Genomic DNA, 18,869 nt, shown 5'->3' on the forward strand with positions numbered 1-18,869 from the left:
AACACTGGACCAACCTTTTCTCCTTCCAAGGTTATATGAGGAGTCATTGAAGTTTGCCTATCCTGTCGATCATGTGCTCTGTTGAATTTACCATATCTAGAGCTATATGAGCAGTAAGATATGGAATCATACCATCACTGACGAAACAACTGGTGTTCATTTGAATGCACGTTGCTATATTTCCCCTAGAAATTCTTTAGAGAAATAGAGACATTTGGTTATGGATATCGAGATGCACATTATTAGCAAAAGTATTTTCTAATTTGCCTTTACAGTGTTCCTTTTATGCAAACAAAGTTTTAGGAAAACAGAACAGACCGTGATAAATCAATGTACAGAATATGCTGCTGAAAATAGAAGGTCTGAGACACATACATGGATTCAAAAGTACTTTGACAGGACACCTGCTACATAATTGTGATATCCTTTAGATGAGTAAATCTTGCAAACTTGGTTAGTTTTTTATTTTATGTACTGCATGTATGTGTACTGGATCTTATATTCACAGATCGAGCACACCTAAGAACAATACCTATGTCAGAGAACTGATATAGGAAAATTAGGTCTCCTAGTGTATCAGAGGTTCAGCTCAGCTTGGATAGTTGGGAGACAAAGTTAGACAGGCGAGATTGCATTGGTTTTGACATGTGCAGAGAGAAATGCTGGGTATTTTGGGAGCTGTCAGGTAAGAGGAAAAGAAGAAGGCCTAAGAGAAGGTTTATGGATGTGGTGAGAGAGGACATGCAGGTGATGGGTGTGACAGAGCATAATGCAGAGCACAGGACGATATGGAAAAAAATTATCCTCTCTGGTGACTCCTAATGGGAGCAGACAAAAGAAGAAGAAGAAGAAGAAGTTATCCTAGAGTATGAGGAAACAATAATCAATATATTAAATTGGTTGGGGCAGAATGTTATGTGAGAGTCATGAAAAATGAGAATCTGAATGATTGGCCTACTTTGCAAATGGTCAATAGGTTTAAATCCAGCCTTTAAATAACTATGCAACGGTGACCTTAATATATGTAATACTCTGTGTCTGGAGGAATTACAAGGAAGGAAAATGAAGGCTACATTACAGTTGCCTCACTATATAGCAATCATTCCCTTTGAACACCTGCTGCATTATTACACTTTATCAGGCCTTAGACCGAAGATGCAGGATATGTGATGACACTCCCTGGGACCTTCGATAAAAAACAAAGTGTTCCCTCTCCATTTCACTTCATCTCACATTTATTGGACCTGGAAAACAATGTAAAACATCCCAAGGTCAGCATGGTTTGTAAGAGATAAAACAAGTTTCCCATGCTGCCTGCCTGCCACAACTAACACTTGCTTTTTCAGTTACAACTGAGCCATTATATGGGACATCAACTCCCCCTAACATTTCAACAAAGACTTATAAATAGACATAGTTCTGTTCTTTACTCAAATCAGACCTGAAATTAATTACTTGCCGCTCATTTTGAAGGAAAAAATATTTTCTTTAGGCAGATATTTTGTGAATTGGTTTCATTTCGAAGATGTTCTTTCTTGGGGCTGTATTATTTTGTTTTTGCTTTCACTTGGAAATGGCATTTGTCTTACTTTCCACTGAAGACCCCTATGTGGAAAAAAATAATTCTTCAATAATCCGTGTCTCACAGATGGCAATGTCCAGGTAAGTGAAAATGACTGTTAAACTGTTACCTTTTAAAGTATCAACAGTTTGTTGAAATTTAACTAAGAAGAGTGCATTTTGTATCTCACAAGTTAAGTGTAACTGTTAACTAAAATACTAATTATACTACAAAAAAATACATTATGAAACAGCAGGAGGAATAATACAATAAAAGTGAACTGCAAGGGTCAAAATTTGCATTTTAAAGATGACCATCTTTAGCCTGATTAATATACCATTTCCCCACTGATTTTTCATACCTTTTTACTAAAAATAAGGTATAGACTGATTGCACAATGAATTCATTCATTTACAGTAATGTGCTATTTTACCTTATAATGTTTTATTTTTGTAACTGACTCTGAAGAATAAGAATGCTAAGAAGTAATTCACTTTAAAAACTGTTGAAGATTTTTTTTAAAAATTATAGAATTCCACCAAACGCCTATACATAAATCAAAACACCTACAAGAACATTTGTCTGCAATGTTATCTTTAATCATTTAAAACATTATTACTTGATTGCGTGCTTCCTATAAAAGAATGTGTGTGCCCTGCCATGATATAAAAGCTTCATGTAATGTGATTGGACTGAACATGTTTTAGCAGTTAAGTTAATCTTAGAATATAGTGGCACATATTGTTTGCTATGCTGGTAGTTTTTCTGCTGTTGAACCAACATGCCTTTTGATGTTCTGCCAACTCTGACATTACTTATAATCTTTTTTTACTAAAAAGAGACTATAGTTCTACCTTTGAATTAATGTGTATTCTCAATGATTTATAATATGTGGAGTATTTCAATGCTCCACATATTACTGCTGAATCTGACCCTCATATAATGCTTGATAAAAGAAACCATTATACAGTATATGTACATTTGTACATATATATTTATATATATATATATATATATATATACTGTGTATATATATATATATATTCAATGTCAACATTAATTATGTTTTAACTCATTTAAATACATGCACATTTGATTTATTATATTAAATATAATAAAATACATTTACATGCAACCCTCCCTTTCATTGTATTATTTTATTATAATAATCAGGAAAAATGTAACAGTCAAGAGCTCTTTATTTTCTAGAAGGGAATCTCTTTCATTTATTTTCTGAACACATATTTTCTAATACAGTTGTTATACAGGCAGGAACAAACCCTGTACAGCACAAGACGCGGCTTCGTAACATGGCACACTCACTCAGGCACCCAAACTTCCTCATACTGGGCCATTTTGGAATTTCCAATTAACGTATGGAAGCAAACCAGAGCACCAGGAGCAAAAACAAACAGATGTACCATAAGATGTGCACACAGACTGTGCTCAAGCTACAACTGCATGAAAATGTATATAAAATGTATAATAATAATAATAAATCAGTTTATGTTAGAACTGATCATTAATTGTGTATTTTTTATATTGCATGCACAGGGCTGTATCTGAGTTGCATTCCGGTTTAGCTGTCAACATTGCTACCTCACAGCTTCCTCATTGTCTCTTGTCAATTTGTATTGGCTCCCCTTGTTAACACTAACTTTTCCCATATTCTTCAGTTTCCTCCCAAATCCCAAACTTATGCTTTTAATGTTAGTTGTAATGAATGGACGAGGGTGTATATGTGTATGCTCTGCGATGAAGTGTTATTCCATCCAGGGTTACTTTCTACCTTGTACTCATTTCTGTTGAGGTTTAGCTCACCTATAATGAAATAAATAGGTTTATGGCATTGATGGATTAATACAAAATATGAAGAGTATAAATGACAGCTCTTTTATAATGGTTTATATTTTCTACAGGATACAACATAAGTTGATCAAAGAAATAAGTTGGACAAGTAGAAGAATCTTCTGCAGTATATTTTTTTTCATATGCCTTCAGGTCTTGTTCCTCATTAAAAATAAAATACCCAACGATCTTTCGCTCTTTCATGTTTCATTTCATATTTGCTAAGGATATTTGTTTGATTTGTTCATTCCATTAATACTTAATGTTAGGAAGACAACAAATTCAGAACCAAAGAACAACTTTAGCTGTTTGCAAAACCAACACTGTCTTTATTAAATATTCTTCAGTTTATTTATTATGTATGTTTGATAATGAAATGTCTGAAATAAAATGGCATAATGTCATACACAATACTAAGCCTTTGGTAGCTACAGTAATAATTAGCAGTAGCTATAAAATCCATCCTGGTTCTTTTCTTACAAATGCACCTGCTGTGTCTATTCATCAAAAAAAACAAATATTTTTTTTTATCTTGATACTTGTTATTAAAAAATTTATCTTCACACATTCTCTATGTAAATAACATACTTTCTGCATCTAATTTTTAATGTGTTAACACTTTTACTTCAGTTTACTACTTTATATTTTTAGCTTAGTTTTAAGTATTGTTTTTATTTCTAATGCATGTTCTAAGTATAATTAAATTATTTTGATTTTTCCATATGCTGTCCTAATTGCAAAATATGTTTGAATATCATAGAAATAAACATTGTAATAACTATGCTTTAAAGCAGACCACCCTGTGCAGTAAGTGAAAAGAAATCAATACTTTTAAACAATAATTTTTGCATTTGCTTAATGAGAATATTTTCCCCATTTTTTTACATATTTGAATTACTATGCCTATTTTACAATGAGAAAAATTGATTTATATTGAAAAAGTCTTCCTATTAAAAACAAGCAAAGAACATGTAGCTTCATAACAGCTATTTAACACTTTATTCCAAAACTTTAATCATTTTTAAAAGTACTTGGAAGACAAATTGGAACAACTTAGCTATTGGAGGCTGAACAGTCTTTTCTGATTTGTTATACTTATCTTTAGTCACAGGTTATTTTAACTTCAATAAATTTAAAAAAATAGTACAACGTGCAATGTAACAAAATTAGCAAGATATAGTGACAACAAATTTCAAGTAAATGGTTTCATTTACTGTTTTTTCTATATTTGGTTGAATATATTGACATACTGCAAAGACAAAGTTATTTAGGTCAGAGAAGCCTTCTTAAAAGTTCATGCCAGAGTTGGAAATAATACATGCATAACACTAGTAGCCTCAGGGGAAAACAGTTGAGAAATCAAGTTGAGAAAGAATAAGCCAAATAGCAAGATATCTTTGATCAAAATTCAAAACTGCCATTTTGTTGATAGTTTGTCAAAAGTTTATAGAACTCAAGAGATGAAAATTTCGAAGTGTATTTTTTATGGGTGAAATGTACTAGTTTGCAAAGAACAAATACAGATTCAAGAATATGTAATTTTAGAAACCTGTTTGTTGAAGAAGAAAATTGACAATATAACAAAATAATTTTAATTTTGAACACTGCCTTGTGTATTTTATTTTGCATTTATTCTTCACAGCTGCAAAGAGGAGCAAACTGAACATGCCAAAGAAATGCTGCTTGAAGCATTAAACATCAGGTGTGCTCCCGACGTCGATCATGAAGACATGAGCATGGTGAGGGATTACATTAGGGAGGGCCTCAATAACCTTCTCAATATGACCAGCGTGTTGCCTATTAAAGGTTAGTGGCTGTTCTCATTACTGCATAAAAGTAAACAGTTATCAGGAGTCATCTCCAAATATACGAGGGACATTCAAAAAGTTTCTGCACCTTTTTTTTAACCTATTTATTAAGAATTTCAAAAACAAATTACAAACACTTTTCTACATAGTCACCTTCGTTTGCCATGCAAATTTTCCCTGCGTCGTACCAACTTTTAAGTGCCCATTTACTACTCCTCCTGCCTTCACTGTTTCCAATGAAAATATAAAAGTGCGGAAATGTTTTGAGCGTCCCTCGTATTTATATATTTATAAAAAAAAAAAAAAAAAACATTTGTAATGAAGTGCAAAAAATAATTCTAAGATTGTTTTACAGATTTCACAATTACAATTGTTACTTTGTTTTAATTACTGATGTTGGTACTCCATATTTATATGTAACCATTTTTTCTTCACACATGTCATGTATGCACCATTTATTTATTAGCTTTCCAGTCCTGAATTTAATGGTTTATAAAAACTGAAAATTCTTATGAAACATAAAAAATGATTTGTGCTTTTCTTTGCATGAGAATATATCGATTTTGGGAATAAAAGCATAAAAATATCAAATTGTTCAACATTTTCATGCTGTAGGAAAAAATAAAACAGAACAACTACATGAGAATAACACAGAAAACGATGAAATGCAGCGGATTCAAGAAGGACTTCATTGCTGTCAAATCATGGCTGATGTCTCCATTACAGGTAGAAATGTCTGGTGCCATTCTATAGATATTTACCTTTATATCCATTTCCATAGTCAAACTGCCAGTTGTAATAACAACAACAACAATGGCTGTTCCCAAACGCATGTATTTTCAGTCATTCGTCTGTACATTTGCCTAGTAAGTGTAGGTGTATACATGAGTGTGTTTCTACAGGCAGCACACCCTGGGTTGGCTCCACTGACCAAATGCAGAGATTGAAGTCAGTTTCCATTAAGCTACTTTACATATACTACCTAAATAACTTATCCTCTTATAGTTTTCTTCATGAAATAGTTAATATGTTTTACAGGTAAAAATCAAATATGGAATAAATAGTAACAGAATGTGTATACTGTACTTACTTATTGATATTCTGCTTTTCACAAAATTCAGATTTGCAATAATATATGCACAAAAATTGTGCTCAGATAAAGCTAATTCAAGAAAGAGTGTGGTGGTGCAGCACTTCTGACTTTAAGCACCAGAGCAGTGGAATCTGGGCCCAGTCACTGCCTGTGTGTGGTTTGCATGTTTTGCCCCAGCCATTTTCCTTCCATTCTAAATTGATTATCTGCAAATTGCCACGGAGTGCGTGAATGCAGGTTGTGTACATTGTGCCCTGATATCTCCATGATAGGCGGTTGCTTCCAGGGAACCTAAAATCTGACAAGACAAACGGGCAGATGAGTAAAGCTAGGCATCATCTCATGTTCATTGTGTTGTTTTTGTATTGACTATGACATTCTGTAATTACATCAATATTTGTAATAATTACATACTAATAATGACATCTTTACCAATATATTTGCTTTATTTCCTTTTAGATCTTGGATGGACTTCATGGATTATTTACCCTGAAAAGTTTACATATGCAAAATGCGTGACTTGTGAAGACCTTAAGGGAGGGACAACAAAGAAATGCAAAGTTTATGGAAAACAATATTCTTCAAAGGTAAAGGACTATGAATAGTAAAATAAATAAGAGCAGTTATTTAAAATAAAAAAGTTATAATTGTTTAATATGTTATATGTACAATTGTTGAACACAACGCAATGCTTAGAATCTAAATATGTACAGCATATTTGTATATTTACATATCGCATGGAGTTACTGTGCTTTACTTTATTGAAAGTTATGGTGTGTATAATTTTAGCCATATTTTAATTATACAGCCATTGTAGGTTAACAATGCGTAAAGTATTGTGTAAAAATAAATTGATTTCAAAACTAAAACATCAGCGTGAATACAAACTGTAGAATGTTTTAGACATAGAGCATCTCTGTTCAGCTGACCTCTTTAACATAAAGTCTAAATTGACTTTTCAGATCAGTTGCTGCACTTCGGTGACCGCGTGGATCCCGTTCATTTACGTGAATGACAACTATTCCTTAGGCATCACCACTGTGCCCATACCAAAGCAGTGTGGCTGTGTCAAACATGAAGAAGCTGACTGAAGGGGACTATTCAACTCATGTTTTTTCTTGTCCAGTATCGAATGCAGATTTAAACCAATTCTAATGGAATACAGTTAAATCTAAAATTAAAAATATTTTGGATTTGTTTTTGGCTCAGAAACTTGTCAAAGAATTTTTCAAATGCTAACTGTTCTGAAGTCACTTTTTAAAACAATCAATACATGTTGCTGCTATCTTTAAATCATTGGTATATTTGCAAATATAACACTACAGCATGCATTTTACATGCATTGTTTAACCTGCTTAGCTATAACTATCTATAAAAATAAAAAGGGGAAAAAATCCTAGATGGCTAGAGTTTCTCTTACCAAACAATTCCATTCTTATTCATTCATATTCCTTGATTTTGTGTGCTTTCAAAAATATTTGACAATGTAGAATTATCTGTTTTTTTCAATATTAGACCATATGGGAGATATTGTATAGGGTGGTCCAGATCTAATTATGCAGATTCAGACCATCTGGATGACTTTGATTTATGTGGGGATGATTCCATTTCGGCACGAAGACGATTCTTCATGTCATCAATTCACATACTTCTCGATGGTCTGGGATTTTTTGGGTGATTTTCTATGTAATAAATTTATTAAGTTATAGCATAAAGAAAATTGCATAATTAGATCTGGAACACCCTATATTTTTAAAATATGAGAGCTGTTTCAGGTCTTTTCATTTCAAGGCTAACCTTTTATTCAAGTGGTAAGTAAGAATTATACTGTGTTGGCTGCTAAAGACAATGATATCTTGCTTTTTCTTTACAAGAAGTTAACTATCTATTAGACAGAGAAAATCAATCAGTCTGTAAGTCTTTTCATCATGATAAGGATAGACTATGCTATTCTTTCTTAGAAAAGTAGAAAAATACTCACAATGTCATGTATTTGTGAAGACAGATACAGAAGAAGACAAACTGAACGATTAGTAAACCGGCAGGTATAAATTACGTACACAGTAAGAAAGAGGTAAAGACACAAAGATGGTGACTCCATTACCCCACTTACGCATAATACAATACCCAATTTTGTCTTTATTCCATAATTTAAATGTTATATATTCTGTAATCAACTAACTATTCTGCACAGCCTCTGCTTATAAAAATACTTTCTAACAATGTATACTTGCTATATGCATTACAAAGCTCAATGGAAATATTCTGGAATATATTTTAATTTGCTCAAAAGTAAACATTGTATATAAATGACATCTGTGTGTAACCAAGAAAGCACATGCATCACTCTACAAGCCAAACAGTTGACCATTTTATCTGTGTTAGTCATTTCAAGAGCACCAGCCAGGCATATCACAGCTACTATACAGTAAAAAGCAACATTAAAGTCACTTAGTGGATCAAAACAAAATAAAAAATAGTGTGGTTTCCATTAACATAATGTCTATTTATATTTTCTTCATAATCCCGAAAGCAACACATTTGAATTGGCTTGGAACATTTGAAACTGTCACATGAAAGAGTGGTGCAAAGATGACAAGGAGCACAAAACATGATGACATCCTTTCTCTCTCTGTTTTCGTATGCTGTTTGTTTTCATTAAGTTCAAAGCAAACCTTTCAGTGGTAAAGAAAACTAATGCAATGTGAGGTTTTAAATTACTTTTGATGTTTGCTTTATTATTATATTAAAACAAAGTCTATATTTATATGCTCACAGGTTCTTCTAAAACTCAAATTATAATCAAAGATGTTACAAATAAAGATAGATTTATAATTTTCCAAAAAGAGCATTTTAGTCGAGCATTTAATCTGGCAGATTTCTTAAATGTCATTAATTAAGTTTAAGAATAATTTAAGATACACATTTTGTTTTGACTATGAATTTGTCATTTAATAGCAAGAAAATATATATTTGAAGCATTTATACAGTACATATTCTTTCTAATTCTGATAATCCCAAATTTGGATCATGGATTGCCATAACCTCTTATGTGCATAAAGTAGAAATGTAAATGGCTACAGATAATAAGAGATGTTTTGAATTGAATAAATAAACTGAGTTTCAAATTTAAGGTAATTAATTTTCAAATCAAACTTTATATTTTGGATAAATATTTCTGAAGGAATTGGACAAGTGGAAATATACTTTAAAAGTCCATGAGTTAGTTTTACCAGTCAAAAATATGGTGGATTTATTATTTCTTAACTTCATGCAGCTGGGATCCATCAGCGTTTCTGATTTATGCTTAAAATTTGGTAGGACAAAAAAAAAACCCTGGCTCAATTCAACTTTCCTTGTCAGAAGTCATCAAACACTTACCACATCTTTTCTGTGCCTTGTATGGTCATTTTATCTATTTTTTAAAATGTTTCTCCTGTCTACGTTTTTGTACACAATTTGGTTCATCATTTAAATCTCAGTGTTTTTGAAATACTGTGTCATTGTCATATAAAATATGTTTAGTTTTTCCTATTTCATTTTTCTGATAAAATATTGCCTAATGAAATGTAAAACTTTAACTTTTATTGCCCTTATTTTATGATGAGCCAAATCCTGTCAATTTGAAAATGACTGAAATTCAACTACAACAAATACAAAATTTCTATCAATAACATAACAAAACAAATTTAAAAGTTTGAATGGAATCGTCTCATTTAAACATGGACTTCTGTTATAGCCAGTAGATGTTGAGGCTGCGTTTTGAACAATTTGCTTTGCATCCTAAGTAAACAGTAGTTTTCCAAATTGTGTTGCATTTTATATTGTAGAAGAAAAGGTGACTACAAATATGTAATAAAGTATGTGGATTTAAAATGGAACTGAACTGTAGACCAATGTCTTCTTTATGCCGTTGTTTTGTAACATGTATACTCTTCAATATATTAATAAACTGAAAATAAACACTGCTTCGTCTCAACTACAGTATTTCTTTTTTTCTTAGAATCAATGTACTCTATTGAAAGATATTTTCAAGAGATATATTTCATTTTATAATACATTTTTGAAATTTCTCATATTATTATTATTATTATTTGCAAACTGTTCCTTCACTTTAAATCCACTTATACTGGGGTGGCTGGCTGTTGACCAGGCAATTTTCTTTTCAGCCTCATTTCCAGCTCCTCCTGAGGAATTTCCAGGTGTTCTCTACAGTCCTATCAGCATTTCCTGGTTCTGCATATGTTCGGTACACATGGCGTAACTCCCAACATCATGCTACATACCCAACCTACCTCAGCTTGCAACTTTTGGCCCACAGAACTGGCTGTTATGGGCCGAAGTCCTTCCTTGTTGCTGAGGCCAGTAAAGGAAGCTCAGTTTGGCTGCTGGTACTTGTGATCTCATTCTTTCAAGCACAACTCCCAAAGATTATGACCACAGATGAAGATGGGGATGGTGACTGACCAGTAATCTCAACTCTTTGTCAAAAGGCTTAAATATTTTATATTAAAAATAAAATAATACATTTTAGAAATCAATAATGTGCTTATATTATACTTTTATTTAATGTTAACTCATAATACAGTATTATTTTTATCCTATAAACTATCCTTAGAACAACTTTGCATTTACCAGTGTGCCAGAAAGCAGCTAAGTAAAAAAATTGACCTCAAATTATGACCTAAACAGTTTTAAACATATGATAGATAGGCATACTTTTAATTCATAATACAATATTTTATTCAAAAGTTTCATATTAAAATCAATTAATGTTTATGAAAGTGTAAAAGCAGAATATGGCAGCACAGTGCAGCACAGGTGCAGTTTTCTTGGCTAGAATCCTGAATCCAGTTGCTTCCTGTTACAATTCTGCATGTTCTACTCATGGCTACGTGGGCTGTCCACACACTGATACTATATGTAATGGTATGTGTGAGTGTGTCCTGCAATAGAGGGGTGCCCATTAGTGCAGGATTAGTTCCTGCCTTTTGCCCAGCACTGTTGGGATTGGCACAAGCATCTGAATTAACATATTGTGTAAATACTGAATATACAGTACAGAGGAACATTATTTCAAATAACGGATATTTGTTGTTACATGGCGATTTCATAACTTACTCTCATACAAAAATACAAATTATATTGTAAAGGCATTATTTTTAAATAAATCCTCAATTACATTCTGAAATTCACATTATTTTGAAATATAATGTATAGTTCTTCTGCTGCTCTGGGTTTATGACAATGTAAAAAGTTTAAGAATATATCAGTAAAAACTTTGAAAGGAAATTCTATGCTTGAAATGTATTTTAAAGTGTGGAAATAGCAGATTAATTTTCAATATGAATTGAAAGATCTGCTTTTAAAAATTTGCATAAATGTTCTAATTGTAATAATCCATGGCCTCTACAACAGGGCTTAAATTTTACTTCTAATTTCTTAATTCAAAATCCCTTTAAAGACACTTAAATGCCACACATATGAAGGAAAATGTTTTTTTTTTTAATCGAAGTGAAGTGCTGCACAGATTATTTAGTTCAAGTGATCATTATACTTGTAAAGCTTGAACATACAGTGTGTGGGCCGATGCCATGTGTGCTGTATTACGGATGGCTCACTCTGGCAGACACTATGAGTAATTTATCATAAATGCTGACATTCCACACTGTATAAATATTTTTTCCCTGTAGTTTTGCTTTAGATGAAGGGAAACATGCACTGTACTACATTCCAGAAACACTATTTTGTGATCTGTCTTTTTTTATTTTGGAATTGTTTATTAAAAAATGTTCATTATTACTGCATATTTGGGAGACCCCTTTGCAATAGGTGACTTTATTAGGTCAAGATACATCACAATAACATACTGTACCTGTGGTGCATGGTGGTTCTTTCGAGAAACTCACTACGGTATCCCTTAAAAAGAGCTCAAATTGCATTTTGGGAGTGTCGCACCATGAGGATACAGTCTGAATGGGCCTAAGGTACTTGTTGATGGTTATTGTGAAACAAAGTGTTGCTGAACGACACTGTCCATGCAAGTTTGCAGGAGGGTCTTCAGGTTCAGCTGATTGGTACCAGCAAGCTAATATGACTGCAAACACAACAGCAGACAACACAAAATTGCAGGAATGGACATAATTTAGTGAGACAATGCAAAATGGCTATCAGTAGTTTTCCAAAATGTTTAGTAAACCATTCAACTGACTAGCAAAAGTGAAGCTCAGGAATTTCTTAACAAGGCTAGGAGTACAATGTTCAAAAATAAGAATATTGTCAGAAGTTGCAAGAAATGCAGAAAATATCTTCCTCAGTGCCCAGAGCATATGGTGGAGATGGGTTCATTTCTGTTGCTAAGGTCATGGTTATGGTCTGCTATCCTTTTGTCTACAATTTTCCATTGGTACCTCATTGCAATTTCTGTTGCTTTGCACCACTGATCACATGGTAGTCATGTCTTGTAATTTGAGAGGAGTGAGAGTAACAAAGGAGGCAGTTTGACGGAAACCCTTTGATTGAACATCCTGCTTTTGGGAAACATGTGTTTCTGTGCTTTCAGTTTTGCAAAAATCAAGCTTGTTGCAGATTTTATTTTAAGATTTTTTTTTTATTTCTGATATATTCATCCAATATCTAACCTGTTTAATTCAATTCAAGGTCACCAGAAAATTACAGCCTATTCTGGTAGCATTGTGCACAAGGCAGTAGTCAGCCAAAAAGAGGGGTAGTTATTAATTTCACAATTAACTTAACCAGTTTCTCTTTCTGATGCATCAGAAATTAATTCTACATGGACACTATTTCTAAAAGATTAATTATTTTAAAACATGAAAAAATTTCTCTTATCCATTTTCCACTATTATATTTTAGTTTTGGTTGGTGGCAGGCCTTTCTTCTATATAGATTCTTTTACTACATTCCTTGGCAAATATTTATTTAGTTTTTTTTATTTAGATGTGAATGCGTTCCGTTTTTGGAAAAATCATTTTCATTAAACTGGGATGAAAAAACACAGCTAAAATACCTAGAATTCTATTGTTGTTTAGAAACGAAACAAGAAGGCATAGTTTACAGACTGTTCCCAGGCTCTTGCCTGCTGGATGGGTTTTCGGTTACTTTCTTCTTGAGTTTCCATGAAGTCCTGCACTCACTGGCAGACCTCTTTGTCACTCTTTGAGGTTAAGTGAAGTATTAATTTTCAAAAGGTTGTGATAAGTTTCCTTGTTTACATGTAGTTATTTTACACTGGAGCATTAACAAAACAACAATTAAAATCAAATTCGAAGTTCAAACCACCACTTGGGATTTTGTGTCACTGAGTGTACTTACACACTGTTATTAGCATGAATTCACCAAAAGACTAAAACATTGATTATTATATAAATTTAAAAAACTACTTCATTAAAATAAAATGCTCATAAGAGAATTTCATTCTAATATTATACTGTTTATAAAATCATTATTATTATACCACCTTGCTCTTACTAGTTGATAAAACGTTTTAACTTTATATATTAAATTAACTATGAAATAAGTAATATTACAAAATTCATAAATAAACAATACTGCAAGAAGCACAACACTTAGATAGGAATTCATTTTCTAGTTATGTTCTAACCAGCCTAGTCCTTGACAGCGTCACGAGTTGGTACTGGAGCCCATCCCAGCTAGCATAGGCCATAAGACAGGAATAAACCCTGGACAGGGCGCCAGTCTAATGCAAGGTAAACACAAACACACCAAGCACACACTAGGGCCAATTGAGTATTGCCCAATCCACCTAACCTGCACATCTTTGGACTGTGGGAGGAAACCCACGCAGACATAGGGAGAACATGCAAACTCCATGTAGGGAGGACTTGGGACATGAAGCCAGGTCACCTTAGTGCGAGGCAGAAGTGCTACCAAAACTCCATCATGCTCACCTTAGATAGGAATTCACCACAGAAATATAATATTTTCAGCTTTTTTGCATATTTTAAAGAATTCTTAAGTGTGGTTAATTACTGAATAAACCTTTATCTCGTACCCAGATGGTCTTTTGATCATTCAGTTTGAAATGTTTTAATAATAAACGGATTCGGTGATTTGGATCTTGAATATTAAAGAAGTGCTTGAATGTTAGCAGCAGCCATTTGTAAAAGGGCAGCAACCTTCTGGCATTCCTCCAGACCAAATGCCAAGGTATGCATAGTAATTGGTGCATTTTTTATTTTAAAAATACTTGGGAAAGAATAAACACAGGAAAACTCAAAGTAACAAGAGAAATAGACAAAACAAGGAAACCTGTTGCCACTCTTGGCCTACTCTGCAGACACTCATTCCTTTCTCTCTGTTCGGTTGGCTTGTGCATTTCTTATTTTTTAACTCCAACACCAAATTATTGTCCTACACAGTTCAATTTAATTTAATCTTACATAGCACTTCTTTCTGAGTGTATGTTACAAGTGTTTACAGATGAATAAATGCAATAGAATAACAGTAACTTTGAAACAATAATATTACAAAATGTTTAGCCTGGGAAAATAAATAAATAGTGAGTGCTGCTTGACATAAAGCCTGGTTTAAAATATCTATATCCTCTAAATTGAGAAAAGAAATTCAATTTCCTAGCATTCTTAACTGAAAAGCAGATTTTGGAGAATGCAGTAATTTAAAAGATAAAGTATAGGTAAGTGTCAAAGATAAAAGCAAAATTGTGTTGTGTGATATACTTGCTCAACACAAATCAGTAGCAGAAAAGATGAATGGATTTATACAAATAAAGATTTATTGAATTATTTGCAGAAAGTTTGACAAATACAAGGTGTAGATATAGAAAAAGTGACTTAAAATAAAAGGCTTGCAATAACTAAAAGATGTGTAACATGCTTTCTTCTGTTCTTGGCAAGAACTCACTGTACTTTTAAATCTTTGTTAATGATATGATTTTGGAGAAAAATAAAAAATGGAAGAATTTCAAAAGTCTGGGATATTTTAGGGTTTTATATTACATGCAAAAGCAAGGAGAATGTACTGTACTTTCCAACCTACTCCATGTTGTATCATTAAAGCAAATATATTTTGCCTTAATGATACAACAAATACATATTTTTAAATCTGCAATAAATAATAAAGCATTGCTACTTTGTGACATGTATGTACAAGGTACGTATTTTATAACTCATTCATTATTTGCAGATCTCAACTAAAACTTTTCCCTTTTAGCTCATGTTGTTTTTTTAAAAACAATCTCAGGAACAGGGGTGCTTTTCCTAAAATCATCATAATTCGATGAACATTGTAAACTCCACTGTAAGACTGATTGTTAATTTGAAGTTGTCATTATTCTCTACAGACTTATTTAATAGGCTTTGACTTCCACTGACCATAGCCATGGATAGTGATTACCACAAAGAATACATTAAACTAGCCAACCCGCGGCGTACCATACACCGCATAATCAGCCCGGTTTTTTAATGATTTTTAAGCAGAGGGAGAAAATTAACATTTGAAAAATCGGTAATGTAATAAATCAGCATGAAAAGCAACATTGTAATAATGCACGGAACGAACCAACACACAATCGTCTGAAGTGACTGAAAACTGGCGCACCGTCCTTGCGCCTTCTCCTGCCAGACGGAGGGATGAGGGTGCATGGCGCAGAGTGTGGAACGGGAGGAAAGGAGAATGACGTCGATTCAGCTCCGTCCGTCATGCTAGTCTGCTGATTTCTTGTTCAGTATGCATTGCCCGCTCATGTGCCCCCCTCCAACTCGTCACTTGAGTCGCCGTCTTTACACAGTACAGATGTACCTGTGACTGACGTAGACTTTTCATTGCTCTGTACGGTTTTGGCTGCTATTCTATATACACGTACTGTATATTCCACCAAGACACCCGACCACGGTAGTAGCGAGGTGGGAGGGGGGTGTGTACAAAGGGTTGAGACGCAACCAGTGGGAGCGTATGAGTCGCACTTAGTGGGACTTAGTTTGCAGCCCGAATGGGGTTCATCGGCTTACCCACGCCGGGTAGACACACGGTCTACCCATGCACAAGGTTCTAGCCGCATATAGACGGAACTGGAGCATTTCTGCGGGAATGGAGTGAATAAACTGTGCGGGCCCTGCAGTATCGTACTTTGCCTTCAGTGTGCCATTACACTGCAGCTCAATCACCTCCATCTGAATCTGCACAGGTGCAATTTTCCACATCGACTACAGATTGGTTGCGAAACAACTCAAAATTTTTTTTTGTTCTTCAAAGTCACCAAAGCGCCGTGCGCTCAGTTTATCAGCAAAGTGCGTATTTGGGAACACCGTTGTGCCGACTTGGTTCAACATTACTTGGCAACAGAGAAAGTGGGGCAAGTTGCACTGGTGCATTTGTGTCTCCCATAAAAGTAGCTTCACTTGAAGTCACTTTGTGATTTTGCACGGGTAAAAAACGTCTGCTGAAGTGTCAGATTCTTCTTTAACTCTTCTGCTTTCTGTATCTTCTGCTTTGCATTCAGGTCTTTCAGGTTATCCTGATGTTTTGTCTCATAGTGCCGTCTTAGATTAAATTCTGTAATTACAGCCACATTAGCTCCACAAATAAGACACACGGGTTTACCGGCAATGTCAGTAAACATATATTCAGCCTCCCATCGGTTTTTAAAGGCTTTATTTTCAGAATCAACTTTTCTCTTTGACATCGTGTGGGCTAGCTTCGCAATAACTTGCAGCCTAATAAGCTAGACTTGATTAAAGCGGTAAGTGTTCAAAAAGGCAGCTGAAGCGCTGCGTTATGGGATCTGTAGTTTATTGTGTTACCAGCGCTTCATATCGCCGGGCCATTAATAACAATAATATATAAAATGATCTCACGGGCCTTGAGTTTGACACATATGATCTAAGAAGACGCATGTTTGTCGCTGAAGCAAATTGCTGTATGTAGCGTGTAAAACAGTTTGCTATGGTGCTATGGTGTGCGTCGTAACCAAAAACTTTTTTTTAAAGACTGCCTACTTCATTGTGCTTTAACCTTTAAGGACCTCATGGGATACCCCTCGGTTTTGGCTGCTTTTCTATATATAATCCATCAAGATACCCGACCACGGTAGGAGGGGGGTGTGCACAAAGTGTAGGGACGTAATGAGTGGGAGCGTATGAGTCACATTTAGTGGGAATTCCACGGCTTGCAGCCCGAATGGGGTTCAACGGCTTACCCACGCCTCTCTGCGCTGGATAGACACACGGTCAATGTCATGCATAATTATTTATTGAATGCTAATCACTTCTGGAAAGACATGGATGTCTAAAACGGGTTGGTGTGAGAATACAACAGTAAGTGAATGAAAAGATGGAACTCTGGAGAGAGCACAATACAACACAATAGTGAACCCGCGAAATAACAAACGGCACGTGGCTCAGACTTGCATGCGGACTCTTACCACAGATGAAAGGGACTAACTGGGTGGTCGGTGAGTTTTTGCATCCGAGCAAATGGGCAGGCAGTGTGAATGCCTAGAGAGCGAGGGTGACGCCATCCGGTGAAAAAGGAGCGTTGGTGGGCAGGAAAACGTCTTCCGTGTTCCTGCAGGAGTATCTAAGAAGACGCATGTTTGTCGCGGAAGCGAATAGCTGTATGTAGCGTGTAAAACAGTTTGCTATGGTGCACGCATAAGTGCGTTGTAACCAAAAAGTTGGTTTTTAAAGACTGCTTACTTTATTGTGCTTCAACCTCAGTTGTAAAGGGATTGTTTTAAGGATCCCATGGGATACCCTTCGCAAACCGTTTCACACGCTGCATATGGCGATTCACCTCCGCTAGAAACATGCCTCTATGAACAGTCAACGTAGCTCGGAGGTGCATGACATTAACCTGACCTGCACTGCATGTGGCCTCTACAACAGACAAATATAAATGACGCCATTTTTTCTGTGTCGTCGCGTCCGAGTTAGTGGGCGTGGCCATGCGAGTTGTTGTCGTATCCAATGGTCTTGGAGTTGGTGGGCGTGGCTCTTTCCTGCGTGCGCCATAGGTGTCTCACTTGTCGGCAGCTTAGTGAATCCACGCCTCTTCCGGAGTGCTTTCCATGGTTGTCTTGCCTTAGTGAATTATATATATAGATTATGACAACTCTCTGAACATTTAAAATACTAAAATATATATTGAGACTAAAATATATTCTCGAAGATGTGCAATGCATCATTTATAGTTTCAAATTTTATAGATAAATTGATAAATTAATTTTAATAATTTAGAATCAATAATTCCAAATTTAAAAGTTAATATTTCATATTCCTTTAAAGTTGTGAACACTCAGTGTTCTAAGGTTGCAGCTCACTTTAGTTTCACAGAGATGTTTTCTGTACTGCAATTGTTTGTGGACTATCAAGATGAAAATAAAAGGAAGGATAGGATGAAGGGATTATTTGATTGAATGGAGAATGTATGGTTGCAATAAACAAAGCCCACCTAGAATAGCATCCTTTGAATCCTGTTTGTATCTTTAACCATCAGCTTACAAACCAAGTGCTTACACTAATTAAAATTTAACCAGTGGTCTGTAGCTGATACCCATCATACA

At 34.5% G+C, this 18,869-nt stretch overlaps 1 protein-coding gene across 1 annotated transcript; it reads left to right on the plus strand.

Annotated features, from left to right (window-relative positions):
* The first annotated feature begins 1,326 nt into the window (after positions 1 to 1,326).
* On the plus strand, positions 1,327 to 7,897 carry LOC120539177. Its single transcript, XM_039769006.1, has 5 exons — positions 1,327 to 1,662; positions 5,052 to 5,215; positions 5,833 to 5,943; positions 6,770 to 6,897; positions 7,273 to 7,897. Exons 1-5 carry the CDS (start codon positions 1,526 to 1,528, stop codon positions 7,399 to 7,401), a joined length of 669 nt encoding a protein of 222 aa, XP_039624940.1. The 5' UTR covers positions 1,327 to 1,525; the 3' UTR covers positions 7,402 to 7,897.
* The last annotated feature ends 10,972 nt before the right edge of the window (positions 7,898 to 18,869 follow it).

Source organism: Polypterus senegalus, chromosome 11 (genome assembly GCF_016835505.1).
Source record: "Polypterus senegalus isolate Bchr_013 chromosome 11, ASM1683550v1, whole genome shotgun sequence".
Classification (NCBI taxonomy): domain Eukaryota; kingdom Metazoa; phylum Chordata; class Cladistia; order Polypteriformes; family Polypteridae; genus Polypterus; species Polypterus senegalus.